Source organism: Microcebus murinus, chromosome 16, assembly GCF_040939455.1.
Source record: "Microcebus murinus isolate Inina chromosome 16, M.murinus_Inina_mat1.0, whole genome shotgun sequence".
Lineage (NCBI taxonomy): Eukaryota > Metazoa > Chordata > Mammalia > Primates > Cheirogaleidae > Microcebus > Microcebus murinus.
This window is the reverse complement of record NC_134119.1, coordinates 49,236,436-49,248,611: the sequence shown is the minus strand read 5'-3', so window position 1 is coordinate 49,248,611 and position 12,176 is coordinate 49,236,436. Positions and strand designations below refer to the sequence as shown.

Genomic DNA, 12,176 nt, shown 5'->3' with positions numbered 1-12,176 from the left:
CTCATGGTACAAGTTGGAGAAAGAATTCTTATGCCAGGAGTAGAATAGTTTTGAAGAAACACATTAAAGAAATAAAAGAAAGTTTATTTTACTCCCCAAAGGTGCGAAGGGCACAACAGGAAAGAAGGCAAAGAAAGTGTCAGCACAGAGGATAGGAGGTTTGGGGTTTTTATTTGGGGGCAGAGAGAAAGAAAAAAATTGATTGCAGCCAACTGATGGCAAAATGGCTGTGAAACTGCTGCCTGTGCTTTTTAGTTTTTTTTTTTTTTTTTTTCTTTTCTCTGTAAAGCTGAACTTTATCAAAGTCCTTGACATGTGGTTTTGGCAGGAACTGAGACAAAGGGCTGGAATGGGAGCTCACACCCCTGTTATCAGCTTTGAGCTCTTCAAGGCTGTGAAAAACGAAACTCTTGGAGATAACAAGTTGAGCTTCTGGTGTTTAATCAAAGAAAACAAAGGGCAGTTGTGCTATGAGTTTTCTCTTCAAAGGGGCAATTAATTATGTGCTGTTGGTTTATTTCTCTTTCTGTTTGATAGTTTATTTTCCTTTGTTAGCTACTTGATTAACAAGGCTGCCTTCCAATTACTTCTCATACACCAAGACATCAGAATTTTAGGAATCTGTATAGTTTTGGAACACATATTAATAACACATTTATACAAATATAACGCAAAGAAAGTTAAATACCATTTCATATTTGACAATGCTTTTTGTGTAGTTTTAGCATGCCAAATAAGCCGAATGTGTCTTTCTTAGAGGTTATTAAAAAAACTAGTTTGAGGTGAAAAAGATTGAATTTAAAATTTTGATTTTGAGAAGTTTGCCAAATATCAAAGGATTAAAACACTTGTTATAAAGCATACTTACAGATTCCTATAAGATAGGAATAGTCATGTATTCAGCCAAAGTGATAATTCAAATAAAGGCAAAAACTTTTACTCTTTAGTAGATAGGAGACTCATTTCCCAAACAAACAGACCTAATAAAGACAAACTGAAAAGCAAGCTAATAAAGAAGGTAAATTGAATCTGTTTCTTTCTCTCTTCCCTCCTTTTTTTTGCAGTTTACTCAAAAGGTGGAAAAAATTTATTTTTATTAATATTACATGAAAATTTTGTTTAAAAGAGTAAACCAATTTTTAAATATTTGCATTAGTATATTAAATGTTAATTACACTTTACTAAAAATAAACTTAATTTTAGTAAAACACCTTACAAACAAATCTGTTTAATCTTAATTAGTCTGACCATAAGGGTAAGATTTCTATAAGCTTGGAGAAAAAGACATTTGAATCAATTTTTAACATGTATACATGGGAGCCTTTAGAATGAAAACATAGCAAAACTGGGTTGGGAGGGAGAAGAGAAAGAGGTAGCAAAGGGAGTCTTGTTATGCAGATAAAGTCTCATAGTTAATAGTCAGTCCTCAGGTAGAATAAAGTAAATGTTTCCTTTTAAAACTTTAATGGTATGGGACTGTCAGTTAATCTTTTTTAGTTTAGGTAAAGGAAAATCTTGGCAGTATTAATGGATTTTCTCTATGCGTGTGAAAAGATACCTGTAGAGATGTGTACAAAGACAGCTTGTAGCATGCATCTCAAAATAAGTCAAAGAAATATATTTCATGGTAAGCTATTATTTTTTTTTTTTTATTTTTTTTTTACTGGCTGGTGCATTGAGCTATGGAGGTTTTAGTTAATTTTAGAGGCATTGTTTTCCATAATTGGTCAAATCTAATGTAAAATAAGACTAAAACCAAAAACAGGAAAAAAGAGCAATTGCATAATTAATATTGATATCGCTAAGCATAAGGAGAAGTTATAGCCAGCTGACAGTAAGCCTTAATTCTCAAATATCAAATTCTAAAATGAAATCCCAGACCAGCTACTTCCCTGGAGATGGGGCCCAAGCTGAGCCTGCTCTCCATTGTCATGGAATCAGGAAACTTGCCTTCCTTATCAGAAGCAAACAAAACTACCCTAAAGAAGTTGCATGGCAGAGTAACTCTCAGATCTCAACTACAAAGTTCAGAGATCGGTGGATCTCTGGAGGGAGCAGCCCAAAACCTCAGTGAATTGCCCAATGGGTCAGAGTGGTAAGGAGCTCTAGCTGGTACCAAGGGACCAGTTGGAAAATTGCTACAGGCTAAGAAGGCCAAACTGTTCTCAGAGGTCCCTTTGTAGTTGCCATTTGTCAACCCAAGTAAATGACTGAGGCAAAAAATCTCAGTCCATGGAGGTTTATTAAGCCAACGTTGAGGACGCATGAACTGCAGACAAGCTGTGGCTGTCTTTCCGATGGAGAAGTTGGAACCTTTAGAATTTTGAAGGGATAAAGAGAGAAGGAAAATAGGACATGGGGCTAATGAGGCAAAGTGGTTACATTCTTGTGTTGTGAGGCCCAGGAAATCTACATTTTATGTAAAATGAGGACAAAGAAGAGAAAAAGAGAGTAAAGGAAGCATCAATTATGTAGATGTCCCCAGGTAGGTGGGAGAATGTCTGATTCTATCTTGTTTCAGTTGTGTTCCCTGTAAAGATAAGCTTATAATTCATTATTAGTGTGTAAATTGAACATGATTTAGTTTTATGTGCTAGACATAGTTAAAATTTGCTTGTCCTTATGAGTGGCCAGCAAGGAATTAATTTCCTTAATGAATGATCTGGGGCCAGTTGTTCACAGGTGCCTGAGACCTTTACCTTCTCTTTTGCATGAGGCATCTAGTTGGGGTGGCCCTGAGACTTTGATTCCCATTTTACAGTATTGTATAGTTTTTGCTGTGATCCATTTGGAATTAATTTTTGTGTATGGTGTAAGGAAGGGGCACCAGTCACTTTCTTAGTTGCTAATTTAATCAACCCTTCAAAATCCCTACCTTGTTTATTTTTTGCTTGAGGAACTGTCAGTCACACACCACTGAAACTCTGCTTGTGGCTTCTGAGGCTATTTCTCATCTTGACTCTTCATCCTTTCCTTCCTATTCTTCATATATTAGAACATTTTTTATTTAGAAACCCAAAATATGCAGGAAACTCTTGTAGGTGTTGGTTCTGCTCCGTCTTCTCAATTTATGATCTCCTTGGCCATTTTCTTCTCCTCTAGTGCCTTTAACTTGTCATCTGTATGCTGATTACTCTCAAATCAGCACCTCTCCCTTTCACAGCGAGTCTGTCTTGAAGTGTAGACCATGTTCAATTAATTTTTGTGACCAGCACAAAATACCAGGACATAATAGATACTCAGTAAACTCTGCTGTCATGCTTTATGGAACCAGAACTAGAAATTGAAACTCTTTGTGTGATTAGTAAAGGTGCTGCCTAGAGATTTAGTAGTTAAAGATGAACATAATTTAGTGGGTTTGAACATTGTTTCATGTAAAAGACTGGGATTAAAAAGAATGTAAAGTCAGTTGCCATATTAGTAGACTTTTAAATTTGAGCCATCTTGGCATCTTTTTAGGTTATTCATAAACTGGGGCATTTTAACATTTCTGGTACCTATTGTTCTTTGAACCAAAAAGGGTGATGTTAATGGTGGATATTTCCCATTTGTATGAGTACAGATGTGTGAACAGCTTTTCTTCTATTGATCTGTTCGGGGAATCCTTTGTTAAGACCACTGTTGATACTTTTTGGGAAAAATATCAGAAATCAAATTTCTTCCAAAACAAACTGTGCTACTGTTAGCAGATCCTGTGGAACAAATCACGATTTTGAAGTATCATGTGGTTACAAGTTTAATATTTAGTTCTTGAAGTTAGCAGAGGACATAATTGCTTGGTTAGATTGTTCTCTTGTTGTGTTCTGAAGGACAATGGCCAGGACAAAATAATCCATTGGTTGGTGGAAGGGCAGGAGATAGCTGATCAGCCATGTGCTTCCGAAGCCAGAAAGAAGCCTTATAAGTCATGGCTGCTCCTGTCTATCAGACTGTCCTCCTGGTGAAGATGGTATTTGTCAGGGGGATGAACTCATTATGAAACACTATTGAACATTGATTTGAAAATAATAATTTCTTTTATTTTGTTTTTATAGGTACTTAGAAAGATTGTACAATGAATGGTGATACTCGGGCTGCAGTGGTGACCTCACCACCCCCGACCACAGCCCCTCATAAGGAGAGGTACTTCGACAGAGTGGATGAGAACAATCCAGAATACTTGCGGGAGAGGAACATGGCACCAGACCTTCGTCAGGACTTCAATATGATGGAGCAGAAGAAGAGGGTATCCATGATTCTGCAAAGTCCTGTAAGAAGAGATGCTTTTTTTCTGACCAAGTGTCATCATCCCTCTTCTGATACTTGAGGTCTTATGCCCTGTTGTATGAGTGGCATAGTCAGTTTATCTTCTTAACACAGAAAATTGATGCCTTGTATACATGTATAAGGTTGTTGAAAGAATTCAGTTTAGTTCATGTTATCACACATCAGACATAATACATGGAAACTCTTCAGTCTTCAATGTCTTAAATGATAGGTGTTTATTTTTCCTTTTTACACTTACTGCTTCTCCAGAGGGTCTTTATATATTGAGACAATTTAAAAATTACTGTTTTCCTCTAAAATACTTAGCTCAGTCCTGGGAATATAGTAGGCCTTAACAGGACCTGATTATTGATTGCTGCCTTGAGTTACAGTCAGCATTTTGAGCTGTGGTCATGTCCAACTGAGTGTCTTTTGAATTGCATCTTTAGGTAGAGTTGTGCTGTCTGCTCAGTTTTCTCCTATTGATGCTATTGCCCTTTTATGTTCTTGACTGCTTTTTTCCCCCTCTTCTAATCTGTTCTTGCTTTTCTCCTTTATATTTTTTGGAGGTGTCACTTGGCAGGTATTTATTGATTTTTTTTTTTTTTAATGTGATGTTGACTGCCTCTTATGTGCTGTTCAAGGAACTCGGGATTAGCAGTAAAAAGATATATAATGCCCTAACTCTAATAGATTTTGTTTTGTTGTTTTTTATTTGTTTGTTTTTTGTTTTTTGAGACGGAGTCTCGCTTTGTTGCCCAGGCTAGAGTGAGTGCCGTGGCGTTAGCCTAGCTCATAGCAACCTCAAACTCCTGGGCTCAGGCGATCCTCCTGCCTCAGCCTCCCAAGTAGCTGGGACTACAGGCATGCGCCACCATGCCCGGCCAGTATTTTCTATATGTATTAGTTGGCCAATTAATTTCTTTCTATTTTTAGTAGAGACGGGGTCTCGCTCTTGCTCAGGCTGGTTTCAAACTCCTGACCTCGAGCAATCCGCCCGCCTCGGCCTCCCAGAGAGCTAGGATTATAGGTGTGAGCCACAGCACCGGCCATGTTATTTTTAAGGTATAGTTTATTATATGCAGTAAAGTACACACATCTTAAATGGATAGCTGGTTGAATTTTGACATATATATGACACCTCTGTAGCCACCCAGATCAAGTCTCATTGCATTCAAGTTGAAGGAGATAAACAATAAAAAACCAACAGAAGTGCAGTACAGAAAGCAGCAGGATGATTAAGTGTAACCATGGTCAGAAAAGGACTCTATGAAGAGGGAAGATTTTTTTTTTTTTGAGGCAGAGTCTTCACACTGTTGCCCGGGCTTGAGTGCTGTGGCGTCAGCCTAGCTCATAGCAACCTCAAACTCCTGGGCTTAAACGATCCTACTGCCTCAACCTCCCGAGTAGCTGGGACTACAGGCATGCACCACCATGCCCAGCTAATTTTTTCTATATATATTTTTAGTTGTTTGGCTAATTTTTTTCTATTTTTAGTAGAGATGGGGTCTTGCTCTTGCTCAGGCTGGTTTCAAACTTCTGAGCTCAAACAATCCACCTGCCTTGGCCTCCCAGAGTGCTAGCATTACAGGCGTGAGCCACCATGCCCAGCCAAGGAGGGAAGATTTAATCTGACTTTGAATGACGGGAAAGAACCAGCCATGCAGGGATCAAGAAGAAAAACATTCCAGGTATAGGGACCAGCTAATATGAAATTTTCAAGGGTAGGGATGAACTTGATGGGCCTGAAGAGTCAAAAAGCAGCCAGCCAGTGTGGTTGAGCCTCGGAAGTCGCAGACAGAGAGGAGCAGGAAGGTTGGAGAGGGAGGAGAGAGTAAACCCTGAAGGCTGTGTAAGCCCAGATCAGGAGTTTGTATTGCATTTTGCAAGTAATAGAGTCATTGCAGACAGGGGAAGGACATGATAGAGTTTTAAGGAAATCGTTCTGATTTGATATAGAGAGAGCATTGGCTGGGGCAAGAGGGAAAGCCGTCTTTCAAACACAAGATAGTGGCAGCTTGGCCAGGGTGGTGGGAGTTGACAGGAGAGAGGTGCTTCCTTGATTCTCATTTTGTAGGTCACATGAATAGGACTTGCTGATGCCTGGGATGGAGGAAATCAGAGAAAAAAAAGAATCAGGCTGACATCCAGACTTTTGGCTTGAGCAGTTTTCCTACATAAAAGCAACAAGAAACTAAGTAAAAATGACTAGGGATAGAGTTAAGAAACTAAACTTATAGCACCCAGTGTGTGCCAGGCACTGTGCTGGGCACTGAGGATGCAAAGAGAGTGAGCCTCTACCTACATGTTGTTTATAACACAGTAAGCAAATGAGCACCCAAATGTTACTGGTCTAAGTGTAGCTTGGGATCCTGAAACAGAGAAAGGACATTAGACTGACACAATCTAAATAATGTATGGAATTTCGTTAATAGTAATGTACCAGTTGACAAATATACAATGATAATGTAAGGTGTTAACAGTGAAGGAAACTGAGAAGTCTCTGTTCACATGCAACTTTTCTGTACATCTAAAATTATTCCAAAATAAAAAGTTTATTTGAAAAAGTTGCTGGTGCTGCAAAGGAAGTATGTGCCAACATCACGTGGGTCAGTTCAGGACCTACAGAGTGGTTCCATAGCAACATCATGGAGCAGGTGATGCTTAGGTAATCATTACAGAAGTTAAGGAGGACTGTTATTTACCTGGTTTTCAAATGGGGAAACAGTGCTCAGAGTAAGTACTTACCCAGCTCTTAAATGTCAAGTCCACTATTTATTTGCATTGCCATCCTTATATTGGAAATTAAAGTTTTGCCTTAAAGGCAATTCTGCAATTCTGTTTTGAGAACTAAAAATAAGCTAGGTGCGGTTGTGTGTGTCTGTAGTCCCAGCTACTTGGGAGGCTGAGTAGGAGGATCACTTGAGCCTGAGGGTTCAGGGATATGAACTATGAGCACGTTATTGTGCTCCAGCCTAGGCGACAGAGTGAGACCTCATCTCTTTAAAAATAAATTCATACATACATACGTACATACAAAAATATTTTATGCTTACCAGAATCTAGTTTTTTTTTTTTTTTTTTTTTTTTTTGAGACAGAGTCTCGCTTTGTTGCCCAGGCTAGAGTGAGTGCCGTGGCGTCAGCCTAGCTCACAGCAACCTCAAACTCCTGGGCTCGAGTGATCCTTCTGCCTCAGCCTCCCGGGTAGCTGGGACTACAGGCATGCGCCACCATGCCCGGCTAATTTTTTATATATATATCAGTTGGCCAATTAATTTCTTTCTATTTTTTTTTATAGTAGAGACGGGGTCTCGCTCTTGCTCAGGCTGGTTTCGAACTCCTGACCTTGAGCAATCCGCCCGCCTCGGCCTCCCAAGAGCTAGGATTACAGGCGTGAGCCACAGCGCCCGGCCCAGAATCTAGTTTTGAACATCACTTTTAACAGCATAAAATTGGCAGCAGAATGGGGTATACTGAAAATGTGTTTTGTTTGCTTCTATAATCCTGTTTCCTCCCTGTACTTCACTGCTAGTAATACCAAAGTACTTTTAGCTCACTGACTGCACTGTGGTTTGTAACATCTCCCCACACAGTGCCCTTCTTTGCCTCTGTCTCACTAACCCTCAGTCCTGTCCCCATCCCTGGGTACATTCTTGTTCATCCCTCCCTTTGACATTTCCTTGAAGTTGTCCTTGAATGGAAGTAATCCTTCCTTGTGTGCACTGTGTATATCACTTGTACATAATGGGATGATTGCAGGACTTGCTGTATACCAAACATTTGCTAAGTGATTTATTGACCTTCTTTATTTTGTTTCTCTTTATACGTAGGGGGTGTGACACTATTTTATAGATAAAGAATGTGAGGCTCAGAGAGGTGAACTAAGTTTTATCCATTATTTTATCAAATAGTTAAATTCCTTATACATATCAAGCCCTGTCCTAAACACTAGGGATAAATCATTAAACAAGACCGAGAAACATTTTTAAAGCACAATTGCTGGATTTGCTGCCATCTGATTTTGTTGATAGATCAGGAGAAAGACAGAGGGCATAATTTTTAGTACCTAGAGCCAGACTGCTTGGGTTTCAGTCTTGGCTCCATCATTTAATAACTTGTGACTTTGCTCAAGTTTCCAAACTTCTCCATACCTCAGTTTCTCCATCTAAAACATAGGGATGGTAATAGTACTGCTTACCTCTTAGGGTTGCCATGAAGATCAAGTGAATGAATATATGTAAAGCTCTTTGGATAGCATCTGTGCTGGACACAGTGGCTTATGCCTATAATCCCAGCACATTGGGAGACCAAGGTAGGAGGATTGCTTGAGGCCAGGAGTTTGAGGTTAGTGAGCTATGATCATGGCACTGCACTCCAGCCTCAGTGACAGATCAAGACCCTGTCAACAAACAAGAAAGAAAAGAAAAGAAAAGTAGAGGAGAGGAGAGGGGAGGGGAGGGGAGGGGGAGGGGAGGGGAGAGAGAAAAAAGGATAGCATCTGGAGCATAGTGATTACAATGCAGTGTTCACTTTAATTCTTTTTACTTTAGGTTAATGGTGGAGTGGAGAAAGAGGGTTCTTAGAGAAGAATGCAAAGTTTTAGGCCTGAGATATTGGAAACAAGTTAGCATTTACCAAGGAGATGTGGAAGACTAGGGGAGGAGCAGGTGTGGTGGGAGGGAAACTCAGGAGTGCCAGTTTTAGCAGTCTGCAACAGAAGTTGGATTTTTTGTTTGGAATTTAGGGAGAGAGCTATCTAGGCAAAGATCTCAACTTGGAAATCCTCACTACGTCAGTATGTGTAGATGAGCTCACCAAGGGAGTGAGTGTTGGTATAGAAGAGGACTGTACTCTTGGACAATGAGACATTTATATTTTGAGAGAGGAGGAAGAACTAGCAAAAGCCAGGGAAGGAGCAGATAATGACGTCAGAAGAAAATCAGGAGAAGCCAAGTAAAGAAAGTCATTCCACAGGAGGAAGAAGTCAGCTATATCAAGTGGTACCCACGGGCTGGGAAAGTGAAGACTAGTTGTTGGATTTAACAGTGTGTGGGGCCGGGCGTGGTGGCTCATGCCTGTAATCCTAGCAGTCTGGGAGGCTGAGGTGGGTGGATTGCTCGAGGTCGGGAGTTCGAAACCAGCCTGAAGGAGACCCCGTCTCTACTAAAAATAGAAAGAAATTAATTGACCAACTAAAAATATATATGCAAAAAATTAGCCGGGCATGGTGGCGCATGCCTGTAGTCCCAGCTACTTGGGAGGCTGAGGCAGTAGGATCGCTTGAGCCCAGGAGTTTGAGGTTGCTGTGAGCTAGGCTGATGCTATGGCACTCAATCTAGCCTGGGCAACAAAGTGAGTCTGTCTCAAAAAAACAAAACAAAACAAAACAAAAAAACAGTGTGTGGGTCTTTGGTAATCTTGAGGAACATGGCCCATGGGGATAAAAGGCAGATTCGGTGGATCCAAACGAAAATATGAGGAGAGGAATCAGAAACAGCAAAGATAAGCTGTTCTTTTGAGGCCTTTTGCTCATTTCTGTACAAAGTCAGTAGTTGGAGGGGGATGTAAGATTGAAAGACAATTTTTCCTGTAAGATGGGTGAAATGATAGTGTATTTGCATGCTGATGGGAATATCCAATAGAGAGAGAAAATCTGATGACCCCAAGCACCAGTTCCCTGAGTTGGCAATGGCAGGGGATGGGGTAGGATCCAGCACACAGGTGGAGGGGTTGATTTGGGGGATAGGAAGGGAGACTCTGTGGGCACAGATGCCAATAGTTGGCTAGATTTGAGAGGGAACTTGGGAAAGTTCTCTCTCTTTTTTTTTAGGCAATTTGTTAGAAACACACAATTATTTCCTTATCTCAGGGTGGCTTCCCCTCTCCACCTGGAATACTCCATACCTTTCAGCCACTCCCTGCTCTCCCAGGAACCCATGCAAGCGAGGGGCCCTGAAACTTAAGATCCATTAGTTTCACGTAAACCTGCCACCAACCATTTGGTCTGAGCAGACCTTCCAGGCTAGCTAGCATGTCATCTATCTCTGTGTCCCTTGCATCCACCTCAGGACCTAGCACTGGACTGTTGCTTGGAATGTGTTGCAGACTGAAAGGTTTGAGTCTTGAAGGCCCCTCAGTTTGATCTAAGGACACAAGCAGTTTCAAGAATGGTGTGACAGGGCTGAATGAAAGAAAACAAGGTGGTGTGACTGGGAGTGGATTCCTCTCCTTTGCTGGCGAGGGCACAGCCTTTGACTTCAACATAGCCTGACTTAAAGCCCTGCTCAGGGCCACATTCCAATGGCCGCCTTCTCCCCTACTGGCCAGCCTACTCCAGGGAGAGCAGAGAGGCCCTATGAAACTTGATTAGCTCATGTTCTCATTTTGGGGGCCCAATAGAAGGTAGAGTGTAGAACTGGGGTCCTTGAACTTTTTAAACGGGGGCCAGTTCACTGTCCCTCAGACTGTTGGAGGGCCGGACTGTAGTTTAAAAAAAAACTATGAACAAATTCCTATGCACACTGCATATATCTTATTTTGAAGTAAAAAAACAAATGGGCAAAAATACCTGCATGTGGCCCACAGGCCATAGTTTGAGGATGCCTGGTGTAGAAGATCCTCAAACTTGGGAAAGTTTTTTTCTGACAGGTTCTCTATTCACAGTGAAATGGCAAGGGGAGCCATCCATTGAGAATGGGCACAGGGAATAGTATAGGAGGTTGGAGGAGAGAGAAGGTGTGAAGTGTAGGGCAAGGAACTTCTAGTAGGATCTCTGGGTTCAGGTGAAGGGTACACATGAGGTCTGTGGTCATGAAGTTATAGTGAGGCAAGGCAGCGCAGCATGATTATGTGGGCTGATATTTGTTTTTCCCTTCCAGCCACTTGGTATAGCATGAGTAGAAGGAGGAAGAGTTGAAGTTAACCAGGTTTTGCCAGGTGAAGTGGTAGCGTTGAAGGTGTAAGCAAGGGAATGGTTACAGTGTTATCATTGCAGTGGATCTAAGCCAGGTGAGAGAGGTCAGGACAGAGCAGTTAAGGGGGTGGTCAGAAGGGTGTTTAAAGGGTCACAAATAGATGGCAAATAGAGTGAGCTGGATGCCAGGTTGGGGTGGTTGGAGAGCACATCCTTGGCTTTGAGATTGAAGAGGGGGCACAGTTACTAGAAATGAACAGGTCTAGGGCTTGACCATGGAAGTGGGAGACTGAGATAAATTGGATGGACAGCAGAGTCATCACAGGAGAGAAAGTCTGGAAGCTGAGATGTAAGGATGTGGATGTTGAACCATCAGGAGTTAAGATCAAAGTAGCATGCATGGGCGTTAGGCTGGTGGCTAGAGCCAGATGCTGGGGTCCAGGTGGGTGGCCCTAGGTTCTCACTGGTCACTGCTGAGCTTAGCTCTGTGCTCTGCATCCTTACTGCATATAAAGGTCATCTGGAATGCTGTTGATGCATAAGGCTCCTGTACTATGTTTTTTTTTGTGATTTCCTTGCTAAGCTTTAAGTTCCATCTTATCATTTGCACATTCTTAGTGCCTAAAACAGTCCCTGGTACTTAGTAGTGTATGTTGTATTAAGCTTTCCATAGATATGTATGTGGATTTGAAAACCATTGAAATAGATTGCTTGAATTTTCAGACTTAGAGCGGGTGAGGCCAGGAAGCTTGTTTAATTCAGTTTTTGCTGAATTAAAATGCTGGTCCCCTATGACCAGCATTGTCTGTGATGTTTAGTAGACACCATCTGCCTCTTTATCTATATCTACCTTTATCTGTACATATATATCTATATATTTAGCCAGGTGTGGTGGACACCTATAGTCCCAGCTACTCAGGAGGCTGAGGTGGGAGGATCACTTGAGCCCAAGAGTTTGAACATGCAGTGAGATATGATTGGGCCACTGCATTCCAGCCTGGGTGACATAGCAAGACC

The 12,176-nt window shown here is 41.2% G+C and overlaps 1 protein-coding gene across 5 annotated transcripts in view; it reads left to right on the top strand.

Moving 5' to 3' along the window:
- Window positions 1-12,176, top strand: part of ADD1 (adducin 1) — a 109,615-nt gene that overhangs the window by 52,528 nt on the left and 44,911 nt on the right. For all 5 annotated transcript variants that reach the window (XM_075992884.1, XM_075992883.1, XM_075992885.1 and 2 more), the window contains exon 2: window positions 4,035-4,249. In XM_075992884.1, coding sequence (XP_075848999.1) covers window positions 4,055-4,249 — 195 coding nt within the window. In that variant the 5' untranslated portion in view covers window positions 4,035-4,054. The remainder of the gene's footprint in view (window positions 1-4,034; window positions 4,250-12,176) is intronic.